This window comes from Melanotaenia boesemani, chromosome 11, assembly GCF_017639745.1.
Source record: "Melanotaenia boesemani isolate fMelBoe1 chromosome 11, fMelBoe1.pri, whole genome shotgun sequence".
NCBI lineage: Eukaryota > Metazoa > Chordata > Actinopteri > Atheriniformes > Melanotaeniidae > Melanotaenia > Melanotaenia boesemani.
The window spans coordinates 23,478,900-23,506,636 of NC_055692.1; the positions used below are offsets into that span (position 1 = coordinate 23,478,900).

Here is a 27,737-nt window from a genome sequence, read left to right on the forward strand (position 1 = left end):
CATTGCATTACATCTTCATTGGCCAGACGGGCTAATCTTTCAGCTTGTAGAGCACTCCTTCAACACAAAGGGAGCTTTCTGGTTATCATATAGCGAAACGAGTGTTGATGTGACAGTTTCCACATCAGTCTTTGCTAAAAGTTAAAAACATGACAATAATGTGAGACATACAAAAACTAACTAACTAAATAAAAGGTGATTAAACTACTGTAGGAGCACATTTACTAAACCTAAGAAACAAAGTGAGAGACTGAAGATTCTTTAGATTATATTCAAAAGCTTTTCCTTTATTTCATTTATCAATCAGGCTTTAAAAAAAACAAAACAACAACAGACAAAACAGACAAAAAACACATGGAAAACTACAACACAAAACAAAATTTGGCTCACATATATATTGATAGAAAAATGAAAATTTACAAGCAAGGTTAAGTTAGAGGAAAGAGATAAATATCCAGACCAATAGAGGATAGAAAAGGCTCCCATGTTCTATACAACTTAGAGTTTAATAAAAATGTTAAATAATCCAAAGACAGATACTCTACAATGGTCCTCTGTCACTGAGCTATAGATGGAGCCTTTTCTGTTATCCATTTAATGAATGTACATTTTTTTGCATAGAATGTTAGCAGTCCATACAGATTGCTTTAGTATTTATCACCATTTGCACTATTTGGTATAACAAGCAACATGCATTTTGGGATATTCTCCAGATTAACAGCTATAATATTTATTTCCTGCTCTGGCCTTTGTAATTTCCAACACAACCACAAACAATGAGCCAAATTGTTCTTCTGTTTTGCACTAGAGGCAAAGGGGTGAAATTCTGGGATCAAATTCATGATTTATCATTTTTGTTTTAAATGATTACTACTCGCAGTCTCATGATTTTTCACAATCTAATAATGCAAGCTTGTTCGATTGTCACTTCACGTTTTAAAAAGCAAACTCTCCGTGTTTATCTTTCATTCAAACACAGTAATTAGAGTATGATCCAGAGGTGTCATGTACCTTTATTCTAAAAAAAAGACTGTAGTGTTGGTATGTTGTTGTTTTTTATCACATGTATCACTTATCTATGCTCAGCATTTTTTTTTATTCACTTGGTGGATTTATTAAGTTCAGAATCTAAAAATGTAGCTCAATGGCTAAAAGGATTAGGATTGATTATTTAAAAGACACAACAATACTAACAAATAAATAATTAAACAATAATAAAACTAATCAGAACTTAAATTGTAGTTTGTGTTGAAACAATCAACAAATTATTGATAATTTATTGATGTTGAATCATCAGAAACGAAAATGCTAAATTCAGTTTGAAATTAAGGAGTGAAAAGCAGTAGCATAGGCTATTAATAAATTCAGCCGAACCTAAATGTAAGTTAAATAAACTATAAAAGAGCTTAGTCTATGACTCATGATATAATAACATGTGAATAACTGAGATCTACTGTGAGTCTGGAACCAGAGCATATCTGGCAGATTTGCAATTTGTCAAATAGAATTTTCCTGTTTGGTCTCATGCTGCTCGGAAAACGAGCTTTTCCTGAAGGCTGCACCCTTCCACAGAACTCGGCAACGTCATAGTTCACTTCATTTTATTGATTTGTTAGTGAAGAGGGCACTTTAGTTTGTGGTGATGATGAGGAGAATGATTAATTTTTTCTTTCTGATACTTAAGCCTACTTCTCTGAATTGTTACATCTGTCTATTAGGAAATAACAGATGTTTTGATAAAGACCAGAGACCAGTCAAATAGATACCAACAATACATACAATAGATACTGCTTGTTGGAGGATCTCTGCAAATTCAATAAAAACAATGGTAGCACTTTACATAATGGCACCATGATAAGATAGTACTGAATGCTCACATGATAATACAGAGAGTAATACAGAAGTAATAACTGGAGTTAATCACTGGGTAATACCTGATAAATACCAAAGTAAAAACCAGGCTATACCATGGTAATAACACTGGATACATCATGGTAAAAATAAAAAGGGACCTGGAACATACAGCAACGAGAGGGAAACAAATTTAACAAAGAGGTAAGACTGTTTGGTAGTAGTACGATAATCTAGTATTTATGTCATAACTACCTAGAAATGTCTACAACAGGTAAAAATAGATTTAAGAAAAAAAATAATATGTTGACAAAAATGTCATAATAACCTAAAAATAACTATTTAAATGCAATAACCACAAACCGGGGCTGCAAAATGATCAGTTATATGATTCCATTTTTTAATGGTAATATTACATTAACCCCACTGTAATATGACAGAATATATATCCTTGAAGTAAACATTCTTTGTGACAATAAAGCTGGCAAAAGGTAGGCAAAGATCCAGCCATATGATAAAGGAAATACAGGAAGAACAACTTTAAGACCCAACATGAAAACAAGAGGAGTTTAAACTTGTGAATGACTGGAAAACCTGAATGCAGAGACTACGTTTACACAATCTGTTAACTGAATAAAGGAAAGGAGGGTGTGTTGACTGGATGATTGAACGCAGGTGATGCACAAAACCGGGGATGTAGTAAACAGAGAAATTTGGTAGAAACAACCCAAGTTGCATGAACATAAGTGAATCTAAAATTAAACAGGAAATGACAGGACCAAAACCTGAAAAAAATTGGAACTAAAGTAGGATTATACTGAAGATGTATCCGCCAACTTCCCAAAGTACAAAGGATTGGTTGCACAGTATCTGTTACACATCATATTTTTCATGAAGAATTAGCTGATTCAGGTTATGTAATTAATATATTCAACAGACAGGTTAGTGGAATAAAACTCTTTCTTTTCAAATCCATTGCAATGCATCAAAGAAGCTCTTTAGAAAAGTGACTCAGATTGGTCTCAGGTCTTGTATTTGTTCCAAGTTGTTCAGGGTTCTTCGGTATTTGATGTCACTATTTCTTGACACTAGAAAAGGAGCCTTTTATCACCACTAGGTGGCAGGAAGAGTCAGAAGATTCTGATGTTTTCACTTCATGGCCTTAATCACTCTTTATACTCAGCGAGTGAGAGAGAAAGAGAGAGAGAAAGAATTTAAAACACAAGGAAAGTTTAGCACAGACATCCTGGGTTTGAGGATTTTTCTGTTGCATGGTCTTGACATAAACAAAAAGCAGGATTAGAGGAAGGGTGGGGGGCTCCTCTCATCTTTGTGCATACTATGTTGGACTCAGAGATGTGAAGGTGTCTTCAGCACTGTCTCACTCCTCCCTTTCAAATCCAGAGTCCCACTCAGCTCTACCAAGGATTACTGCTTTTCTTTCAGCTGAAAACATCTGATGAAGATTGCAATACGAATCTGCAAGGAAGACCAACTTATGTTCATACATCTTCACTTTAAAGTGATCGTTTTCATCGTGTGATTGATCTGAGACCTGTTTTAATTGGAGTAATGCCTCTGTGCTGGAGTAGAAGCTTCTGGTTTCCATTGATGTTTGGTGCCATGCTGGTTGGTCTCACTTCTGTTTACGCTGGACCAAACCAGGACAGGAGGCCGGCTCAGTCATCCTCATGCTTTGGAGGCTTTGATCTCTACTTTGTTTTGGACAAGTAAGTTATTTAACATACATAAGCGGACACTATTCCAGGTAATGGATGTCTATGAAGGTTTTTGTTGACATGTGAAAGCTATTTATGGTCAAAAAAATGTTATCTTAATTTTATACATGTTATCTTTGATTTCTGAACATTACTTGTACATTCCACTAACTTGTAACCAGTTGATAGTATTATATTAAGATTATATTGAGGTCATTATAAGGGCACCATGACTACATGCTTTTTGCATCATCATGAAAGCATATATTTATATTACATATAAATATATTTATTTAATGCTTCTCCCAGCTAGCACCCTGTTAACATGTTAACTTGTTTTAATGTTTTAATGATGCCATCATCTATTCTGTTATAATAGCTCCTCTGTTGTCAAGTGATGCAGAAACAAAGGCTTGGTGATGCAAGACTCTAATATGCTCTTTTTAAATAATATTATGGCATGTGTCTACATATGGTAATGATTAGTGGTGTATTGGCACTCTCCCCATTCATCAGTCAGCTGCAGGCTGCACAGACTGTAAGCATTGCTGTTGACTGCTGTGTTGCTGTTGAATCGGGCATTAAGTATTTAATTAATACTTTTACAGAAGATTTGCTCATATTCTTTGACCTTCAACATAGTCTGTGCATCTTGTGCAGGAGCAAAGATAAGTCATTGGGTTGCTTTGATCATTTATCCATGAATCCAATTTAGAGTTGAGTCATCTTTTTGCTTTCTTTTGGCAATGAAACAAAGCATTTGTTCATATGTTGGCTACTGCTTTGTTTAGAGGGTTTACTTGACCAAGTTATTATGTCATTTTCTCTGTGGAGGGGGTTTGATACGGCTTCTAATTTCTTGTTGCAAATCTGAGCAGGGAATACACAAGACACTTAAGAGTAAACTTAAATTTTCATGCTTTACAAAACAAGAAGTGAGCAATCGCTTTTGTTATACAGTCTCGTGTAGCATTAAAGAGGTAAGTCAGGCTTTTATTTTTGGACGGAGCCCTTACCTTTTGACATTTTTGTAAAAGTTTGCTTGAGTTACAATCCCTGGCTTCCTCAGACCAAAAATAAAAGCTTCATTGGGAGGGTCGGTGACCCCTTTGATGTGCCCACCAGTGAGAACTGTTGTGTGAATTTGTATGTGAATTGAGTGAATGAGGAAAACATTTCTTGATCTCATGAAATTACTAATTTTGCTGGGAGTGGAGGGATGTGATCGAAAGATTTTTCTATGGCTCAACTGTTTAGAGAGCTTGTAAATTTTCCAGTTGTCCTGCAGCACATGTCTATGCCAACTGCAGGCACACTGCTGTTTCTGGGAGGAATAATCAAACACATCTGTGTAATAGAGAAACTGTTTATGTAAGCTGTGTTTGACCCAGATTTATGTGTCATGACAGCCTTTATTATCAAGCATCAGTTTACTGCTTAACCTGCTCCTTTTACTTTACTGTATTGTCTTTTCTTCAGAGAGGACTTTTTGTGGCCTTTTAGCTGCAATATCCTTCACCTGTCCCTGCTGTCCTCTTGCAGTATCTGCCTACTCTCTCCTTGTCTCTTTATGTCTGCACTGCCTCTCTCCATTTGGTCCAGATGTTTCAATGTTTCAATGTTTCTTGGCTGAGCTGCTTGTGCTGGGACTTGTGTCATGGTAACAATGGAAAATATGTGTTTGAGAAGTAAGAGACACATAAAAACAGTCTAAATGAAAGGTGTTTTGATAAGAATCAGCAGTGACACACACACACGACATACAAGCTTGCAGTTTTTCTCCCAGCAAAGCAGGAAACAGTGACCTTTGTCGCCATTGCAATGTAGCCGAGTAAAACATCAAGTTAAAATGTGACAAGCAGAAAGTGAGATGGAAGAGTGTGAGTCAATTAATATCCACTCTGACAGAGATGTGATTACACAGCTGGCTGCATGAAAGTTTAATGAGAGTACAGTTTGAGTAAAATAATTGTGAAATATTTCAGGTGCATTAAGAAAATATCAACAGTAATCCAAGGAGCATGACATCATTGCTACACCTTGGAGTAAACCAGCTGTGACGCATTTAACCAAACAAAACTATTCTGTAGGTCATTTCTGTTCAGCTGCTCTTTTTATAGGTAATCTATTTCAATGAATCATTGAATAGCCCAACTGGAAACAGCTGCAGACACCAGAAGTCCAGGGAAATGACAACATAAAGAAACTAAATAAGTAGGTGATGGATAAATAATCATTTAATTATCTATTACAACAATGGTTTCTGATCAGTGTATCTGCTTCTAATGTTTCTTGTGATTTCCTTGTTGAGTGTAAATGTATATGTTGTGTGCGAATGGTTGTTTTTATTTTATTAAATTTTTCATTATGATTTTGACTTATTTTTATTCTTTATGTGAATGAATCATTGTATAGATTGCCTTTTTGCCACCTCCCCTTGACTAGGTCATTGTTGCAAATGAGAAATGGTTCCCAACCAACTTCCCTGGTTAAACAAAGGTGTAAATAAAAACAAATGTAAATAAATTAAACTCCTGCAAAAAGATGTAACCCAACACAGCTACCCACTATGCACTCAGAAACAAGGGTACAGTAGGAGTACATTTCTGTAAGAAAGAAAGGTTGTGCAGTGCATAAAGGTCATATGGTTGTGCAGTGTTGAGGAAAGAAGAGCAAGTTTATATGTAAATTTAGATTTGTGCATTTCATTTTTTTATTTTGATTTAACACACACTTATTTTTATTTTACTTGTGTCAGATTATCTTCATTTTTTTCATCAGCCTGACTGTAGCTCACAAGGAAGTGTAGTTGTCTGCTAGTGAGAAGGTTGGATGTTTGAGCCCCAACCCCCAGATGTTGAAGTTTCTGTGGGCAAGACATTGAACCCCACATTACCTCAGATGTATTCACTGGCATATAAATGTATGTGTAATGGAGAAAAACCATCGTCTTTCTTTTCTGCTATGATAGGAGACATGTTCTACTTTTAATTTAGCGTACAAAACGGTCACCAGAGGTACAATACTGGTCTTTAAAAGGAACAAACAACAACAGTATCTTTGAGGGTATTACCCGGTGACAAGCCTTACCCCTAAAAGGTACAATTAGGTACTTTTTTCCCAGTGAGTGCTCTGTTTTGTGTCTTTTTCAAACTGTTCCTATATAGAAGGGATGACGACTACATTATCTGTGCTCCTCTGTCATTAAACATGCTCCTGTTGTTTAGACACACAGCAGTGGTTGAAACAGCCATGCTTAATTTAATTTGTCCTTTCACTTCTTAGATCTGGGAGTGTACAGAACCACTGGAATGAAATCTACCACTTTGTTGAACATCTAGCACATAAATTTATAAGGTAAACACCAGATGTCAGTGGGAAATGATGTATCAAAACCTGATTACTGATCTAACAGAGTGCATTTGTCTCCTCTCTTTTCCCAGCCCACAGTTGCGGATGTCCTTCATTGTATTCTCCACTGAGGGACAGACCTTGATGAGCTTGACAGAAGACAGGTGGATGCAGATCCTTTCAAAATGCATTTAATCCTTTGCTTCTGCATCATACAGCTGAAAGAAATGAGTGTAATAGCAGATTTGGACAGAGGTCACACTCAGTTATGATCTACGATTTTGTATGGCCAAGCAGAGAATCCAGACAGATACTTTCCCTTGCTGTGATCTGTCTAAAGTGTAATCCGTCTGGACAACTACTTAATCGCAAGACTTGACATATTGTGAGCAGTTTATGGAACTGTCTTTCCTGAGAAAAATCTTTTCGCAAGTTCAATGTGTCTGTCAAATGTTTTTCTACAAATGACTCGTTTCCTATCTGTGTAACGGTGCTGCAAGCCAGTATACTTTAAAACTGTTTAACTGTATTAATTTGTTACACGTTGCTTCCATTTTTTAATGGAAACTTTTTGTATATGTTACCATATCTCAGTGGGTCTGGTTTTGATTTAAAAAATGATCACAAATGCATCTGATAAAGTAAAATTTCAACCTGATAACATTATCAAAACTTTTCTTCTTTATGCCTGTACAGGGAACGTATTCGTAAAGGTCTGGAGGAGCTCTATGCAGTTCGACCAGGAGGAGACACTTTCATGCATGAGGGCATCCAGAGGGTAAGCCGACAGCATCAAACTCTAAGCTGGCACCTGGTCTACCTGCTCTGGCTCCAGAACATGCACCATACAAATCAAAACATTAAATGCTTGTTGTATTAGAGGAGAGAGGAATTCCTTCATTCACTGCATGCCACTGGGCTGATTGTTTCAATCCAGCTCCTCTTTCTTCACAGGCTAGTGAGCAGATTTACTATGGAAACACAGAAGGTGTGTATTCCCTGCATCATTACATTGCATTACAACATTACCTGCATTTTGTCTGTACCTGGGTGTTTGCATTAAAGGTGCAGTGTGTAACAAAATCAAAGGTCAATGACAGAAAAATGTGATATATCATTAAAAACAGTGTTTCTATTAGTATCCAACCACTTAAATAAAATAACTGTTATGTTTTTATTTTCTTAGAATGAGTCAATTATATCTACTTGCTGTGGGTCCACATGCATGGCAGCTGCCATATTTGTGCCACCACTTTTACTGTCATGTCTCTGAATGGACAAACATCTCTGTGTGTTGAATGAGAACCCTCTGAGCTTTAAAACTGCAGTACCAGCTTTTTTTGACAAATGAAAGAGCACTATTTTGGATAGGTAACACCTTAAAATTGACATAGAAGAAGACAGTACACATATAAACAATCCTGAAGTTCACTGTAGTGCTGTCATCACTGCACCTGAGGCCACTAGATCCACTCACAGATGGAAACAAGTTTATGTCTGGAATGCCACTGTTCATTCTTTCACTCATTTCTTACACACCATACCTTGAAATCAGTTCTTAGCGTGGAGGACACCCAAAATTTGGGGGAAGAGGATCTGCATCATACAACATTTCAGCTCTATGAAGAAGCTTTCTGTCCTTTTTCTGTTTGTAAAGTCAAGAAGTTATCCACATTAAACCACCTGACCAACAAGTTGTTGACAAACGGTTACAGCACTGTGCAGAATTATAAGAACACCCAGTTACAGTTTCTGCCCTTGTGGACATTAAAAAAAAACAACAACAAAATAAAAACAAACAAACAAAAAACAAAACAAAACAAGATGAACTTGTCTCTGTAACAAAAACTGAAGATAACTGAAGATAAGTTTTATTTAAAGGGGCAAAAAGCAAAATTGTTTCACAGCAAGGTTTGCTGTTGTGCGCTGCCAGTAGACCAACATGTGCCACACCTCCCTCTACCTCGAATGTCGAATCCTGGTCGTCTGCTGGTGAATGTTTTGTTCCGCTCTCAGCCATTTCGCTTCAAAAATACGTACAACCATTGCTCACTTGTTGTAGGGAGGAAGAGGCGAGTGCTCCGAGAGGAGTGAGGAGGTGATGATTCATATATAACGTATATGGGCCCTGACCGGCTAGTAAACATGGAGCTGGAGATCAACACAGAAAGACGGTGTGTGACGTCATGCTATACTCCAGATGAAATTACACCTCTAGTTCTTCACATAGCCATTTTTTAATTCCTTCTATCTGGAAATGATGAATTTCCGCTTAGTGCCCCATTTAACATTTTAAGCATGATTGTTTTATTTTTGTACAATAGTGTAAAAATTTGAAACACACACCATAAGAGAAATGAACCTCTGGGCCTAATTAGCTTATTTGTACTGTTGTGTAAAATCTCTGACTCATCAAACTTTTTTCCAATAATGAACAACCACAGGCTCTTCCAAGCATCTGTCAAGCTGATAGTTACATCCTTCCAAGCCAACAAAGCAGGAGAAGGTTATATAAAGATAATAACGTATTTTAAGTTACCCATTTCCCAAAAATGTTATGTTATTACCAAACAGCAGTGAGGTAGAGCTGACATCTGAGAAACCCAGGAAAACTTCCTTGGTTTTGATAGAAACTTGTTAATCAAGCCTAAGAAGATCAAATTAAAACCCATGTTTGACTGCAATTAGCCTTCAGGAGGATTAAGCAGACTGAAGTACAGAGGGGGTCCACTGTTTTACTGTGCAACTATGTCTCCATAAAGCTTCAGCAAACAGCTCTCATGGATGGGTCATCAGGAAGAAACAAGCTTGATGCTCTATGAAAACAATTTATGCAGACTTATATGTGGAAAGAAAGAATTTTGTCCACATTCATTGACCATGTATTTGAAGGATGAAAGAGAATCTTAAAATATTCCACTGTAAAAAAATTGTGGTGGACTCATCATTCTTAGAGCTTGTGATGCAGTCACACTGAAAAGGTTTGCATCATGTAACACTAAATTTCAGTTTTCTTGATATGTTGCTGTAACCAAATTCCTTCTATTTGTAGGTTATCGCACAGCCAGTGTTATCATAGCTCTGACAGATGGAGAGCTGCATGAGGATCTTTTCTTCTATGCTGAGAGGGAGGTGAGTGAAAAAAAAACAAAAAACAAAAAAAAAAACTATGAAAGAACTATGACCAGGTGAAACACATGACTGAACATCTGATGGACCAGATGAAATACTGTCACGCGATACATCATCACTTTGATCTTAAAGGAAGAATGTCTGCAGCTGGAATCTATTCATTTATCCGCCATCCTGACCATTCAAGCACTGAATGCTCAGTTCTGAATGCCCTCAGACATTTGTTGACAGCAGAGTTTAAGAGGGGCTGAGGTTCTCAGTAGCTAGAAATGTTCTTGGGAAATGTCTGAAGTCTTGTGCCATTCAGCATGAACAACATAGTTAACTTGGAAATTAAGATCTCATATATTCTGTTTGGCACTCAGACATCTGTGTGACATTCTATTGTAATATGACATGTGAATAACATTATTCAGTTAAAACAAATTATTGCCCAATTTCTCATAAAACCTCATCAGAGGTCAGACAAACATGCTCCTTTTTTGCTTTGGATGATGTTTGTGGAAGGCAGAGGTATAATTGGACCCAGGCGCTGAGCTTCTTCCTGTTTTTTGCTTTGAATCTGTGGGCATACCTGACAGGCCAACCGCTCCAGAAGTCTGGGTGCCTCGGTTTACTGTGTAGGGGTGAAGGACTTCAATGAGACACAGGTGGGTGTTTTTAAAGTTTTATTCTCATAACACCTAAGCTTGAGAGCAAAAATAGTTCTGTAAATGTAAATGAAATTGATTTGGTTCAGACTAACTTATCACTTTGTAGTGCCACTTATCGCTTGTGATTGTAATAATTTGTTTCCTTTCTAGCTGGCAAAAATAGCTGATAGCAAAGACCACGTCTTTCCTGTAAATGATGGATTTGAGGCTTTGCAAGGGGTCATCGATTCAGTAAGCATTCATTTGTGCCTACACACATTTACAAAGCACAAATTATGCTGCCAGGAGATTAGGTGTCATTTTGATTGAAATGACTTCTTTATAATCTCTCCAGTCTATCATTATGTTAATCCACTGAAATGCTTAACAAAAATCATGCAAGAAATTGGGTAAAGTGGAGCTCTGCCCTACTTCTTGTATGGGTTTTGTTATGAAATAGAGCACAATGGAGCTCAGGGATGTGAGGTCTGTTGAAAAGAAATGAAGGTCGGCATCTGGAACTGATTAAGAGCAAACTGTAAGCTGTTGCTTCTTACTCATGTGAGTATGGTTGTGGGTCATGAATCAGTCTTCCTGCTTTTTAGGGTCAGAAAAAGTGTCTTCCTAGACAGCAACATATACTCAGCACAACACATTTGCATGATTAAACATTAATAAAGATAAATGTGTATCATAGCTGATCCTGATCATTCAAAGTGGATGAAATAAAGTGTAACAGGGCAGCATTATTTCCATTATTACATCAACCATGATGCTTTTCTCATTGTCTCCTCAGATCCTGAAGAAGTCCTGTATTGAGATTCTGGCAGCAGAGCCCTCCAGCATCTGTGCAGGAGGTACAACAAGAAAGATCTCCTTTTGTTCAGCTTCTACTCAGTCAACTGAATCTGACACATCTTAACCGATACAACCTCCCATATAAATTTTTTTTGTCTGACATATTTAGATGTTTTTTTTTTCTAAGACTATTAAAATCCTCCAATTCAAACTGTTACTTCTCCATTTCTCATAATTGGAGCCTGTGGGTTTGTTGTTTGTTCAAAATAACATAAAAATAAAATTAAAAAGGACATAAATAATGTTCCTCTGGTCACAGGGAATATATCTCAGCAAATAGACTGATGTCATTCATGCATCAATTAAACCATAAAGCTCTAATTTAGTGAATTTAGTGTGTGAATGTGTGTGTGAATGGGTGAATGTGCTGTATACTGTAAAGCGCTTTGGGTATCCTGGTACAGAAAAGCGCTATATAAATACGGACCATTTACCATTTACCATTTAATTTATCCTAAAGTCAAATTAAATTCCTTTTATTTTTGGTTAATTACAACATTCAGTCTTTAGTAATATTTACCAGCATATTAGTCACTTTAGTAAGCTATCAGTTTTCAAGGGTTGAACACTGAAGTACATCTGTATGAAACAAAATCAGACTGATAAATTCAGATGACAATAATGGCAGTTGGGTTAGTTTTGCATTGGGTAGGTGTGGAGCTATGTGTTACTTTGGAAAGAAAGACCTCATAATAACCTTACATGTAGATATCACAGTGAGATAACAGTCTATGTGTTTGTCTTTCTCCAACCAGAGTCCTTCCAGGTGGTGGTGAGGGGAAATGGATTCCTCCACGCCCGAAATGTTGACAAAGTCTTGTGCAGCTACCGAATCAATGACACCTTAACTAAGAGTAAGTGAACATCAAACTGACAAAGTATTTTCAAAGGCATCAATATCTTTGCTCAGTACACACTGACTCAGTAATTTTAGAATGAAATAATCAGAAATAATTGTAAATAATCTGTTGAGTGAACGGCTTCTGCTGCACAACAGGAATCTTCTTTCATCAAACATGCTGCTGGTATCGTGGCTTTTTTAAACCTGGTATTGTATCCTTTTTATAGCCTTAATAAAGGGCAAAAGGAAGAGATAAAAGAGAGGCAGCACCACACATAAGGCAGTGAGAGACAAAAGTTCTTAACACAGCCAGATTCCCTCTGCTCTTTACAAGCATCTCACTGTAAAAGTTAAAAAAATCTTTCCACTCCGCAGCTTCAGAGGCTGCAGAAGATACTTACCAGCACCAAGGCACAATAAAATGTCAGCTTCTCTGAACTAAAATGAAAAATTACGTTTCTTTTTTAATGTTATTCTATCTAAATGAGTTAAATTTGTAGTGCATATATCTTTTTTTTATCTTGTGAATGAGATTTTCTTTATTTGAATGTTTGTCACCATGCCCCACGATGATGAAGATTTAGAAACAATACGGCTAAAAACAAACAACAAAAAAAAGCTCTCTTGAAAAGTTTTTATATCATTCAGGTTTTAAAAAAATTACCACCTTCCATAGTTGCGTGTTCTCAGGGCAGGTGAGCCTGAACCAAGTCAAGAGAAATTCCTTTAATGTCTACAGTGCTCCAAATGAGAGACTCGGATCCTTTGAGTCTGCAGTTAACGAAGGACCATTCAAAAATGTTAAATGTGCTAATTCTGTGCTATGATGTGCTTTATAACCAGACTGAAATATTTCAGTGACAACAATTTATGTTCAAGAAGCTTGTGAAAAGCTTGTGAAAATGACTTTCTCCAGCGCCTTGAAAAGAAAATTCAGTTTAGAAAAAGGTCTAAAATTAGACAGAACATATCGATCAAGGCTGTTAAATGATTTATTGCATGTTTAAAATCAGCTGGAGCAGTCCCAGTCAGAAGACTGATGGTAATGATGGACAGCACATGGGGAGAAACAGTATCAAAAACCACTTTAAAGGCACAGGTGGGAATAATGTTCCAAGGGGGCGCATACTGGGCTTCAGATGGCTGACCACTTCAGCCAAAACAGAAAATGAAACAAGATCAGAGAAACAGAAAACAGTGGGATACGAAGGGTTTTTGGTGGAGAGAGTGATGTTAGACCTGATACCAGCAGTCTCATCAACAAACAACTGGTTCTACTGTCTCAGGTTTTCCAATCCACAATCATATGTATGTTTAACTTTGTGATTGTGGTGTCCAGGGAGGTGATTTCCTTCATTTTCTTCCTGGTTCCCTGGAGATGAACATCTATACAGAAAAACAATTCTTTGATAATCCGTCCTTATGTGCCCAAGCCAACTCCTGCAGATACAATGAACTGGTAAAAAGGAAAACAGTCTGATGCAAGTACATGTGTTAAGCAGATGAATTAATGTTTGAGTTTGTGTCTCCAGGAAAAAGTAGCTGCAAATACATTCAGGCGCACAGGGATTTGGCAGGTCTTGTCTTGAGCTATTTGCTGTTATGTGACAGATGTTGCAGTGGATAACTCTGTGTTATTGCTGCAAGGCAAGCCTTTAGGTGCATAAGATAACAACTCTGAGACTCTTTTGACTATATAATGAATATGAATGTCAAAACCTTCATAACTTAGGTAACTGTTATGTTATAGCATGTTTGCTTTAAGTATGAAATGGAATGTTTCTCTGTGAGGATGCATACTACAGTTTCTTCAGAATCTATTTCACTTGGAAACTGCTGATGGCACATTCCAATAGTCTCTCAAAATTTGTATATTTGCTTTCTTTTGTAACAATTATTTAAACTAAGTCACTACTCGAAGCAGACCGCTGGATACTTATCTACCTCTCAAAGTAAAACATAACCAATTTTGTTGGTTGAGGAGTAAACGGCTCCATAAAATAACATGACTTGGACTTAGGTTGTTGGCCAGTATCTTTATCCTCAAGGGATCTTGTGGAAATATGCAAACTGCAGCAGTTTAGGTCCTTCCATCTCTTTACTGGGCTTTTCTCCAGTTTGTCCTTAGCTTTGAATATGTATTTTAGGAGAATGGTGCAGAGACACACTCTGATTTTTGGCCTTGTTTGTTGTGACGTGTAGGTGTTTTTTGGCAGCGCTGGTCACCTCCACCCCTCTCCCTTCCATTTTATTTCTCCAGTAAAGGGCAGCCACTTGTGCTGATTTCCTAAGTTCTTGGGTATTCTTTCCTCCTGCCAGGATAAGCACTGGCCTTAAGTGACGATGCTCGTTAGAGCCACTTTTCCAACAGGCAGCTGGACTTGAAGAAGACCTTCATTATGCCTCTAAAACAGAAACTGTGGGGAAATGGTTTGTACAATTATTCCTATGAGGGGTACAGATGTCTTCAGATGACACACAGCAAAGCTTCTTCTTCATAGACAGTTTGCTAATGTAGTTAGAGAGAACAATAGGGGGTCGTTCTGTGATCATGTACTTTGCTTCCCCTGAATACTAAATATTTGTTTTCAGTTTCTACGAATTGAAATGGAGTCATGTGGTACCAAAGTTTTACAAAACTAGCTGTAAACTATGGCATATTTTAAAAGATGACTAATTATGACTGTTGACTGTTATTAGGAAGCGTGTTGAGAAAGCTTTAACTCCTTTCATTCCACTTCTCTAGTGATGAAGCCTTTGATCGTGGAAGATACTTACCTTCTCTGCCCTGCACCGGTGCTCCAGGATGAGGGGATGTAAGTCCTAGCATTTATGAAAGGGTTCACATTTTTTTACAATCTTTACTTTCCAAAAGGACTGCTTAAAGTAAATGACAGAGATCTTTTTCCTGTTCCAGGGCAGCAAACCTCTTTGTCAGTATGAATGAAGGTCTCAGTTTCATCTCTAGTTCAGTCACCATCACCACTGTGAGCTGTGTGAGTACAAAATGTTGAAGTAGCATGACGGGGGTGGGTACTGGGGTGTGTTTAAAATCTAAAACAACTAGCAACTAACAACAGATTTTTTTAAAGAGAAGGAAAAATCAACAAGAATCACTAATCCAAACAGTGCAATTCATGCTGAAGAGGTTTAAGTGATAATTGCAAAGGCATTTAAGTATTTCAGCAGAATCACAGCTTTAAAGTACCAACTCCATGGAAGACAAAACTTAAAAAGCTTCTTCCCGGTAAAAACCATTAAACCAAGAGAAGTGGTTTACATTTAGCATCCTACATATGCAGAGTTTGTGTTGATCATATTGTCTTTGTTAAAGTCTGATGGAACCATCCTGGCTATAGCTCTGCTCATCCTCATGCTGCTCCTGGTCTTGGCTCTCCTCTGGTGGTTCTGGCCGCTCTGCTGCACCGTGGTGAGTTTTCTAAAGAACTGTACTGCAATATTTTGTTTATGTTCTTGAATCAAAGGTTGTGACAAGACAGGATTTTGTCTAATTCTTTGTAATAATTCTATAAATCCAAAAAATACTTAGACCTAAAATATAATACCAATCAGGCATGAACATGAACAAGAACCTTCATGGGGAAAAAATATGAATATAATTAACATTAGACTGTTTATTTACTTAGAGTTGGACAATCATTTCTCCGACTGAAGGTCCTTAAATACGCAAATAAGCAATGATTACATTGCTTATTTGCGATCATAATAAATGTACAATAAACTACATGTAGTACAATGAACACCTAAATATGTAATGTGGATATTTTTGAACATGTCTCATAAGAAGCGTGCACATGCTGCAGATTGCTTCAAGTGATGCAGTGATGTTGTTTCCAAACTGTACAATAGAGAGACGTCTTTTCAGGTCCTTATAATTCCCCCTCTAGGCATTTTATGGACTTTTACAACTCTCCCATGGTTCGAAGGTGTTGGTCTGTGACTCCATAAGGGTCCTAGAAGCTAAATTTAGTCGTCAGCCAGAGGAGGTCAAGGTCAACTGGTGACCAGGTGTTTAAGTAATTATTATGCTGTTGAAGTAATTTGGGTTTTAAAGGTCACAATGGATGACCTCCCAGTTTTACTTCCTTCTTTGTATTCACTAGAGGAGCTAAGACAAGTTCTTCCATCAACTTCACTAAATAATTAGCTTCACCAGCTGTGAAAATAAGAATTCTGTTGTTTTTGTTGTTTGATATATTTCTAAATCATCAAAGTTTCATAAGAAGTATGAATGCAACCTGCTCTAGATGCTTTTGTAAAAACATGTCTGCCATTATTTATACAATATACAATTCTTTATGTATATATATATATATATATATATATATACACACACACACACATAAAGAAAAAACAAATAAGAAACCTCCCTCTTTACCCTGAAGCCCACTGTCAAAATTCCTCCTTTTTAAGTAAAGAGCATGATTCTCCTTCAAAATGCACTCCAATATTTCCAGTACAACAAACTGGGAAATTTAGAATTGCCAGTGAAAATGTCAGCTTTTACAACAAGTTTGTTTGGGAAAATGATGCTAGGTTACTAAAGAGAATCACTATGTGATCCAGGATTTAGTGTGTTTAGTGTGTTTAGTGTGCGTGTGTGTGTGTGTGTGTATGTGTGTGTATGTGTGTATGTGTGTGTAAGAGGGGCGGTTAATAGTCATATTGGAAGATTTGAGTTGATTTTAAATAATAATTTGATTGATTTAACTGCATTTAGTTTAAATATGACTCATTGTATTACACTGGATAAAACATGATGATAATAGAGCTTTATGGATGAAGTGTTTGCAGCAGATAATTAGGACAACCAGAAGGAAAAGATTTAATACTATTTTATGAGTAACATTCCTTTGCATAAAGGCACATAATACTGTATTTATGAACCTGCTAATCAACAACTTCGGGACAAAAAATCTGGATAGCAGGTTTCTAGGTCAGTCCATTGCACTTGTAAGTGGTTAAGAGGAAAAACAATTACTCAGCCATGTGTTGATGTGTAACCATCTTGTTGCACATCTAGGACCCAAAGCTCTGACATGCATGTTATATAGAAAACATACCTTTGAAAAAATGCTGTCTTCTTTTGATGTGTAACAACACTTACCTTCATTTTGAGATGTGATTTTTGCCTCCCACAGATCATCCATGAGCCGCCACCCCCAGCTGTGGAGGACAGTTCGGTAGGAGCTACACATGCTGTTTCTTACGGCTTAAAAAAAATAAACAAAGAGTGCTCATGATTTAGGATTTCAGCAGCTGCTGGCGTTTAAGTCGTGTAATTCCTGAGTTTGCTTTGACAGTTTAAATCTAAATGACCATCCAGCATCATTCACTCAACCCTTGGCTTAAAACTCTCTTCGCTTATTTGGTAATTCATCTAAATGGGGTGTAAGTTAACACCCTTTGACAGTATTTTCTCTCTCATTTTTCAGTTGAAAATTTATTGCGTTTTTCAAGTTGTGGATCCTTGAAATTCTAATTAATGTAAAATTTATTTGGATTAACAAGATTTATGACATTTGATGATTAAATTAAAATAATTTAGGTCGATTTTTATTTATTTCCCTAAGACATAAAAGCATAAAGTCTAAACCAAGGCTGTGAAGCACAATACTGCATTTATTTGCACTAAATTAAACAGAAAATTAGGTTACAAGGCCTCAAAGAAAACCTTCAGACTTCATTACATTTTCCACCATATGACATCCTGGTGGATTAAGAGTCAGACAGGCTGGATTATAGAGTTGAAACATCATAAGTCTGGCCAGTGGGTTTAGTAGTTTCCTCTGATAGGACAATGCCAGCAGAGGGGACCAAATAAGGGTTGTGGAGTGAGGTGAAAAATTTGCTTTAAATTAATAGCCAGATTTCCTTTTGATGGTTTGACATTTATTAATTATATATATATATATATATATATATATATATATATATATATATATATATATATATATATATATATAAATGCTTTATTATCAAAATTATCCCTCAGGATGATGAGGAATTTGAAGTCCCTAAGAAGAAATGGCCAACTGTTGATGCCTCTTACTATGGAGGAAGAGGAGTGGGGGGAATCAAAAGGATGGAGGTGAGTTGCTTTTAAGATGTCAGAAATTTACCACTGGCACTGTTGAAAATGTCTCACTAAAGGCTCCATTTTCCAATAATATTAAACAAACCAAATCATGTTGTTAGGTTCGCTGGGGTGAGAAAGGCTCCACTGAAGAAGGAGCTAAGCTGGAGAAGGCTAAAAATGCCAAAGTGAAGATGCCTGAGCAGGAATTTGTGCTGCCTCCGACTCGGGTTCTCAACAATGGCATGCGCAAACCCCCAGAGCCACGCAAGTGGTACTCACCCATCAAGGTACCAAAGCAAACAGCCAGGAGCAAATTGTCTGGAGCAGGGATCTCCAACTCCAATGATTGTGAGCTACTGTCCTGCAGGTTTTAGATGTCTCTTACTACAACACATCTCTGCACAAGCCTGTTAATGACCAAGTTATTTGAGTCAGGTGTGTTGCATCAGGGAAAAATCCAAAACCTGCAGGACGGTAGCTCACAAGGACATGAGTTGGAGATCCCTGGTCTGGAGTATTGGATTAATCTGCACATGCTGTGTTGACTGCAAATAAAAACACCATAACATGTAGGAATGATGACTTTTTGAAAATAAACATAAAAACTCTTGGAGAATTTGGGAGTTATTTACTTAAGAAATTTATGAATATGCCTAAATTATTATTTAATTAACAAAAGCATTCATGACTGTGAAGTAGCACTACAGGAAGAAAGACTTTTAGTTGCTTGCATGTGTGCTGCATAATGTGCAACATCTGTTGTAAATTACCTGATACGTACCTGAACATGGACATGCAGGCAATTGTATTATTAACATTTTGCACCGAAAGTGGCAGGAGATGTGTAAAGGCAATAATACTTAGGTAATAGGGTAATAATGCATATAGAGCCTTCCTCTAAGGCCAGCATGGGGTTAAAGGAGAGATGCCTTTCTAGTCAGTGGGGGATGTTTAATAGAAGCCAGACTCCTGTTAGACTGACCTCCTGGGAGTTGGGCTGCGCAGCCAGAAGTTAGTAAGGAATAACAGCTGTTTTTTTAACTGTTGTTAAAAACTATGAAGAGTCAATTTACAATGAACTCAAGGCACTTCTGTAATTTGAAATAACTGTAATAATGAGATAAAATTGTGTATTTTATTGCAGCTGAAGTTATGTGTGTATGAGAGTGGCGTGGGGGAAAACACAAACAGAAAGCTGTTATTTTGTTGATTTTTTTTCTTCTAACTTAAGAAGGTCAGAAATGACCTCCTTTTAGTATTTAGTATTTCTTGTTTGAGTAATATTTTTAATTTCCATTTCCACAGAGCAAATTGGAAGCATTGTGGGTGCTTTTAAGAAAAGGCTATGACCGTGTATCTGTGATGAGACCTCATCCGGGTGATAAGGTAAGACCATGAAAGCTAAACATGAAATAAGCCTGTGTTTCCTCAACTGACTGTCCATGTGGCAAATGACAATTAGCATTTAGAGTTTTTTTTCTCATCTGAAAATGTTGAGAAAATGGACCAGCTGCAAGCAATGAAGTGTGAAAAGAGAGCCTCATGGGAAAACCTGTGGTCAGTGAGGATTTAGAGCACAGTGTCTGGCTATGGAGCAGAGCAATGCAAAGATGTCTGGTAAAGTCTTATAAAGAGGCCAATGGTAATTCCGTTAAGGCCAGCTGTAGGTGAAAGTGCAGGGAACTCTGCAGTTAGTAGGTGATTTGTAGTCCAAGGCTGTCATCTACAATAGAAAAAAATTGTATTGTATTGTTTAAATAATGATTCACATTTCAATGCAAGACAGATAACAGTGTAGATCTAAGACTAAACTATTAGACTACTGTAAATTCACTCCTCCAGTTTGTTATTTCAACATAAAGAGTGTTATAGGATAATTTCCAAATCAGGTAATTTTACTGTTTTTGTATAATCTGTAAGACAGTAACTCAAATTCAGCTGAGGATGTACCAACAACTAAGACAGAGACTGCTGCCTAAATACAAACCCTAAAAGACTGACAGAGAGATGCATAGGATAGCACACAGCTGTATTGACAGTTAAGTCTTTGAAGAATATACAGCTGACTATACAGATGTAATAATGCCCATGTGACCATAACTCAAGGATAAGATCATCTCAAGTACTGCTGCTGTTGGAAAAGAAATACTAGGAGCCCAGTTTGCAGGTGTGCTTTATTTAAAAATGGTTTTGAAGATGGCAGTTGCAGTATGTCTGGCTGATTGTGTATTAAATTATGCAACAATCGCAGTAAAATTGGTTCCATCTGATGTGACACTTCAGCCATAAATATCATAGAGCTATAAACTGTTTTAGTTTGCTCTAAAAGTTTAATTTCCAGATTAGTTGACAATCCATCTCATTAATAGTTTATATAGAGTTAGATTAAACACACACACACACACATATACTGAATATATATTTATATATAGTGTGTATAACTTTAGCTAACTATGACAAAACTAATTAATAAAAATCCAAAGTAAATGAGCTTCTATTGGTTGTTTCAAAACAAGCTGAATTCATGGAGTTCTAGGTTTCCATGGATATCCATACCCTGACACCACTTTAAAACCTATTACCTCTAACAAATTAGGCAGTAACTTTTAATGCTGTGGCTGATTAGAAAGAATGTGCATAATAGATTTAATCTTGCCAACAAGTAGTGTAGTTGGTCTAGTAGTGCAGTGTAGTTATACAGCACTCACCGGGGAGTGCACTGGGAGTCCAGCAGCTTATGGAGAAGTGAATGGGTGTTTCTGCATCTGAGGCCTGCAGAAAAACGATCAACCTTAAAAGCAAAAACATGGCAACCTTAAAGAGAAAAGTTGCAAGTCCCTTCTGTTCTCCATCTACTCTGCTGCAACTCTGTTTCTTCCTTGCAGAGGAGGTTATCATACATGTGCAAGCTAGTAACCATAGTAACTGCAGAAGTAGCAGTGTTTAGCACAGATCAGGCATGGTGGATACTTGGATTAGAAGCAGTAGGGTGAGCCAGAGGAATTCTCTTTCTTTTCCCACAGATAGTCTTGTGTATTGATAACAGTGACAGGAAAATAACAAATGTTTTAATTTATTTAAAATGACCAAGTTCTGCTTTATGTTGATGGCCAAGTTTGACTAGCTTGCCTTATTACACTTGCAGTCAAACTGTGTAATGTTCCCTGCTGTTTCCTTTACAACCAACCCACAACTTTAATTACAAATGTACAAGTGACTCATCCTCACTATAAACGCTGTTCATTAGGGCACTGACAAAAACCCACTTGGTTCTAGTTTCCTGAAACAGTAAATAAGCTAGTTCTTATTGCAATAAGAAATCTATCATCTCACTTTTGCAACTTGCCCTAACAAATGTAGTGAAGGGAGGGAGGATCCCAGTTTTTCCATAAGTCTGCCAAAGAAAAACCCAAGCCAGAATTTTGTGGATTACTGAGGACTAGAAGAGCAGTGTGTTTTTAGAGTTTAGTTTGAATTAAACACATAGCATAAGAAAGTTATTGTGTGTACATTATCTTCAGCTCTGATTGTGAATTTAACTGTGTGGTGTACGAGACTTTAGAATCTGTGATATCCATGTCCTTTGATCATTAAAAAGGACCAAATTAATTTTATTTTCTTTTTAATTTTTGCAACTTATATGACCACAACTAATTTTATTTCAGAATTAATTTTAACCTGGAGCATACTGTGAGGCAAAACTGTCATTCCTTTGCCCATTGAAACACCCAGGTCTACTTTAGGGGTTAGCTTAATCTGGTCTTGTTTGAAAGGGTAAAGAGATAAGGATGGAGGATGGGGGGCTGTTAACTTGTGCAGCTAAGTGGCTGTATATTGGCTTGTAATGGAGAATTATGTTTAGTCTAGTTTCAAGCAATAAGAGAAGCATTAAATGAGAGTCATTATCATCTGCTGACAAAGCAGCACAGGACATTTTATTTTGTTTGCTCATTTTGTTTTTTAAGAAAAGTGAAGCGGTTGAGAAAAACAAAGGGCCTCACTTTCCCAGGTGCAGTAATCTAGTGTCACAATTTCATTGAACTGTCTCATTTGTTTTACCCAAAACAGCACTAAAAAGCATCACTGTCTGATGATAAAACCTGATCTGTTTTTCATTTTCAGGGAAGATGTATGAACTTCACCCGCATCAAATCTCCCCCTCCCCGCTACCCACACTTCAATCATCAATCTTCTCCCATCTACAATCCTCCTAGTGGGAGTCCTCCTCCACCACAGGGTACCCTTCCCCCAACTCCCAGCAGCCCACTATCATTTTCCTTCTCCACGCTTCCATCGCTTCCTCCAACACCTCCTCCCATTTCCACCACTCCTTCCCCTCCCATCACTCCTCCTCCTTACACACCACCTCCCAACCGGGCTCTTCCTCCGACCACCATGCACATACCTGCTCCACCAGCGTTGCCACCCACCCCTCCACTTTGTTCCTCTCCAGTTGGCCCTCTGCCTCCTCCGCCACTGGGACCTCCCCCTGGAAGAGCCCCTCCACCTGCCCGACCACCACCTCACCCTGGCCTGTAAAGCTTGAGCAGGAGACATTAGTGCCACACAAAACTGATAAAGGCAGCACAGAATGTCAGCAGCGTTAAGCTTGTAGCCATTGTTGACTGTGGCTGTCATTGAGGAACAGTTAGTGCCTTCTGTCATGCTCAGTGACCTGTGGCTTTTTCATATTGTGAAGAGGAGTAATGAGAACTTCTTTTGCTATTTGTCTACAGTGACTTGTACACATCTAGCCCAACAGTGCAATTACAAAGATGCTTGAACTACACTCCACAGACATTCCATGTAAAAGAGGTCATGCAGACCAGCTCCAAAACATTTGTGTCCATGTTTCTCAGAGGTGCCAGAGGCCCTATTGACCCCTTCATGCCACTCAAGATTGGATGAACCAAGCAGGGGATCAGCAGCTTGTACTAATGCACAGAAGCACATCTGTATTCAGAATGGTCATGACCCAAAAATACACTTTCATTCACTTCCAATGTAACAATCCTGATAAAGGATGGGACTTCTGCTGCAAATGTTCACCATAAATTACATTTAAAGTTTTTATTTTTATTTTTGAATGTTAAACAACTGCATGCAATAATGCTTGAGAGTTTTTTTCCCCCTTTTTATATCAAATTTTTATACTGTTTCATATAATGTAAATACACTTATTTGTAATTTTTATTTTTGGGTATACTATTTTTTGCAGACAGAAAGTGGCACAAACGCAACATGCAATGTGAAACTAATCTTTTGTTCTAAAAACATTATCTTAAAACGTTTACCTGCACAAAGGGGCATATATTAATTTAGTATGCAATCCAATGCTCCTTACACCGAGCTTATTAAATTAATTCTTTTTGGGTTCTAATGAGACCAAGTACTTACTCCTATACTTTCCTAATTTAGCCACTTGATAGCTGAGGGCACATTTGGTACATGTTGCAGCCACGCTGGTGCAATACCTGCAGAATGTGGTTTTGTAATGCATTTCTGAAATAAGCAACAAGCAGTCATCTGGATGGCAGCATATGGTGCTTCAAAACCTATTCAGTATTGTTCAATATTAATGGTGCATTCACAGATGGGCAAGCTATAGTACACATGCCATGTTCAAAAATGTACAGGCTTTTAAACTGCACAGACAAGATGGTTCCTCTCAACTTTAGCCAAGAGTATGCAAAACCCATGTTTTGGTTTGTTTTTTATTTACATTTTTCCTTTTGCAGGTAGACTTTTAACTTGCATTTGTACAGCAATGAGTTGTGTTATTCCCAAAATACTCAACACAGAGTCTGTTCTTGACAAGCTGATCAAATTAATTTGATGTTTCATCAAGTGTTTATTTAATTTTTTTTAAAAAGATTATAAACTTTTTTTTAACCAAAAAATGTGTCTAAATTTGAACTATATTTTCAATCTGCCATAAGTTTATATTGTTTTGCAAATCACTGCAGTCCTTTTTAAAAAACTTCATTATTATTATTGACAGTGTTTCAACTTTTTTTGAAAATAAGATTGTAGGTTTGAAGTTTTAAATAGATTTGCTGACAAAGATATGCACACTAAGACAGCAGTGGAAAAAAAAGTCTGACCTGTATATCATATTCCACCACCCTAATGAATCATAACTGCCCTTTTCTCTGAGTAAACAATGAATTATGATGTTTGGCTTTATTCAGATGCAGATAAATGTCTCAGAATCAGGGAAATGCTTTGCACACTATTTGTCTCACCCATCCACAGCTTCTAGTAAAGTTTCATGTAAATGTTTTAACACTGTGTGTTTAGGTATGCAAGTGCTTGTGAGTTACAGAAAATAAATGAGTCTAGTGTTATGTCATGACAGCAGATCTTACAGTTTCCAGCTAAATGCAAGGAAAGAATTTGTAGAAACTAAAATGATTATTTCTCAAGTCTCCAGAGTGTTCATCTTAAGTGTATTTTATGTCATTATGTTAGGATATATCCATCCAGGGTGAATCATGACTCTTGAAGGCAGCCAGGGTAGGCTCCAGCCCCCATGACTCTTAATAGGATAAAAGAGAATATAGAAAATGGATGGATGGATGTTTGGATATAATAAGAATCTGTATCCACCGAATTGAATACAAAACCATCCTATTTATTTTATTTAACATACAAAAATGACATTGCCTTGGACTCTTTTAGTGAAGAAAAGCTGTTTGCAAAAAAGCACAGGGTCATTCTTTGGGTTGGGTAAAACAGAAAGAGAGAGAAAAAAAATATGCAGTGCATGTTTAACCAATTCCAGATGTCAATATGTTGCATTATGTCACATCCAAGAATGGAGTGATCTATGTTGGAAAATATTAGACACTATCTAATCCTCAGGAAATGTGGACAAGCTGCAAAAAAGGCGTGCTGATACTGATTATTAATGACATAATTCAGGGACAGCTGAGGCAACAGAAAGAAATGCTACACTATTGTTTTGCACTTGGTAATTTTTTTTTAAACATTTTGCTTCAAAATCATCAGAAACATCTTCGCTCTGGACTATTTTCAGTTGTTTTCCGACATCACAGGAATTACAAGATGTCTTGACTGACAACAGCTTGTGTTTCTACTTGAGAGCACAGATGTTTAACATATACAAATACTGCATCACATATTCATATTATGCAGAAATCTATAAAACAAATAGCCATAATAATTTATTTTTGTCTAAATTTATCATAAACTATTATTTCATGAACTCAAAGTCTGCAACTAAGGACTAACAGTCATATTGTGTAGTTTTGGTTTATTCCAGCACAAATTAATGTCTGCGCCAAACCAACCTTCACTCTGACTGGGTGAGATAATTGGAAACAGGTTGATTCATTCAGTTAAATGTTACACACTGATTTTATCCCACTCAAGGCACCTTGATTAAAGCTGTTGCAGCTCGATTGCTGGCAGCTGCTAGAGGTGTGATTGCTGCAGAGAGAATAGCACCTGAAATACTTAACATGATTCTCTTTTTATAAAAGAAAAACAGTCATGGCGCTCCCCTTACTTGGCAAAATTAGGTTGCTCATGTTAAGCGCCATGGCCATCTTCAGTAATTACTCTGCAGCTGCGTGTAAGGCCATAATTGTAGTGAGTGTGTGCAATGAAATTCTCCTGAAAACTGCACTTGTTCTCACCAACAACTTAGCTGCTTACCTTTCAGTCATGTTGAAGCTGAATGCATTCCCCAGGCTGATGCTGGCAGGTGTGCTCTCCTCACAAGAGGTGTTGGACCAACAAGTGTTCTCAAGCTGCTCCACCTGGCCTTCATCACAAACTTCCAGAAACAACAGCTGCTCATGTCTTTGCTGTGGAGGAAGAAGAGCTGTGCAGAGGTTGAAGTCGGTCCAAGCAGTGCTGTGCATCCTGCCTGCAATCTTCCAGCATTCGCTGTTGGTTTGTGTGACCACCCTGGCCATCATCCACTTTGCACTGTCAGTCCTGACAGCTCTTTACAGCAACATCAGGCCCATCGTCTCCACGTTTATGGTTTTAGGGGTCTGCGCCAGACCATCAGTGTCAATCTTCCAGACACTTGGTACTGTTTCCAATCTTTGGACAATTTAATCACCCCCTGTATATGTGTACTTAAATTCTCAAGCATATATTTTATGGTAAAAAGAAACAAAACCTAAAAGAACTTTTAATGGTAGCTCAAATGTATATGTTAGAATAAATTTCAACTGTTTATCTAAATAAAATGATGAAACCAACATTTAAGTATTTGTTTCTATCGATAATCCAATAACCTTGGACACTTCAGGAGAGCTGCATTTCACACTTTATTGCATCAGAAGAACTCATAGCATCCTACTCCTGGTAACTTAACAGCTTCAAACATATGGTACAAGTATTTGGTGTCCTGTTCTTTCTCAATGCATCCAGTTGAAATAGGAAAAACAGAGCTGAAGATTATGGGTTACAGAAGTACCTGTGACAACATTATCCATTTTTACATCCCTTTCACTGGCTCAGAAGCAGCTTAATGGGGAAAAGGGTAGTTTAAAGAAAAGATCCAGGCTTGATTGAAAAAGCAATTAAAAATCTTCAAAAACAGGCTGTGAACTTGTTCTATAAAGTAAAGGCTCCTACTTCATTGATCATTTCAAGTGTGTGCACATTATTTTTTCCCTGGTTTTTAACAAAGACACCTGGGATTGCAGACACACAGATGGCACTGAATTTTTTCCCCCCAGTAAACGCATAAGTATGGAGTAAGTATGTCCCCTCTGGGCCTCAAAATGCCTTCATACATCCCAATTTACCCAGCATTTACACAGTTTGGCTACAAAAACCAACAATGGAGAAAACATGTACAAAATATGCATGTTTTGGTTTACAACTGTCAAAGCCATTGGAGAGATTTTTTTGGTTTGGCAAAAATGACAATAACATTCACTTTTCAAAAGAAATAAGTAACTTCTATCATATAAATTCCATTTAAAAAATTAAAGCAGGATATTGTAACAAGCTAAAATGGTCCCACTAATGTAATGGCAGCAGTCATGGTTTTAGGGTGAGGGCTAGCAGCTGAGTTCAACTGAGGTGCTACTTCATGTTAGTAACTTTTTTCCTTACTTCTTTTATTTTAGGTAGTTGTTTAAAACTCAGAAATACACAACCAGGACTTCATTCAGTAACTAGTCAAAATGTGATAGTACAAATAAGATGCAGCCAAGGCAGAAGAACAAGGATTGGAAGGAAGATTTTACACAGTAACAGATTTGAAA

General features: G+C 37.3%; 1 protein-coding gene across 1 annotated transcript; it reads left to right on the forward strand.

Moving 5' to 3' along the window:
* The first annotated feature begins 3,082 nt into the window (after window positions 1–3,082).
* antxr1a (ANTXR cell adhesion molecule 1a) lies at window positions 3,083–27,034 on the forward strand. Its single transcript, XM_041998711.1, has 18 exons — window positions 3,083–3,581; window positions 6,855–6,926; window positions 7,013–7,084; window positions 7,617–7,698; window positions 7,875–7,908; window positions 9,973–10,052; window positions 10,634–10,702; window positions 10,856–10,936; window positions 11,481–11,541; window positions 12,298–12,396; window positions 15,130–15,199; window positions 15,301–15,379; window positions 15,718–15,813; window positions 17,546–17,587; window positions 18,400–18,495; window positions 18,603–18,770; window positions 19,789–19,869; window positions 22,606–27,034. The coding sequence occupies exons 1-18, from the start codon at window positions 3,424–3,426 to the stop codon at window positions 23,020–23,022; spliced, it is 1,857 nt and encodes a 618-aa protein (XP_041854645.1). The 5' UTR covers window positions 3,083–3,423; the 3' UTR covers window positions 23,023–27,034.
* Window positions 27,035–27,737: the final 703 nt, after the last annotated feature.

Coding starts and splice junctions, on each gene's coding strand:
- antxr1a (XM_041998711.1), top strand. CDS start 3,424: ATGCCTCTGTGCTGGAGTAGAAGCTTCTGGTTTCCATTGATGTTTGGT. Junction 10,053..10,633: donor TCTTCTATGCTGAGAGGGAG/GTGAGTGAAAAA, acceptor CATACCTGACAG/GCCAACCGCTCCAGAAGTCT. Junction 15,814..17,545: donor GGCCGCTCTGCTGCACCGTG/GTGAGTTTTCTA, acceptor TGCCTCCCACAG/ATCATCCATGAGCCGCCACC.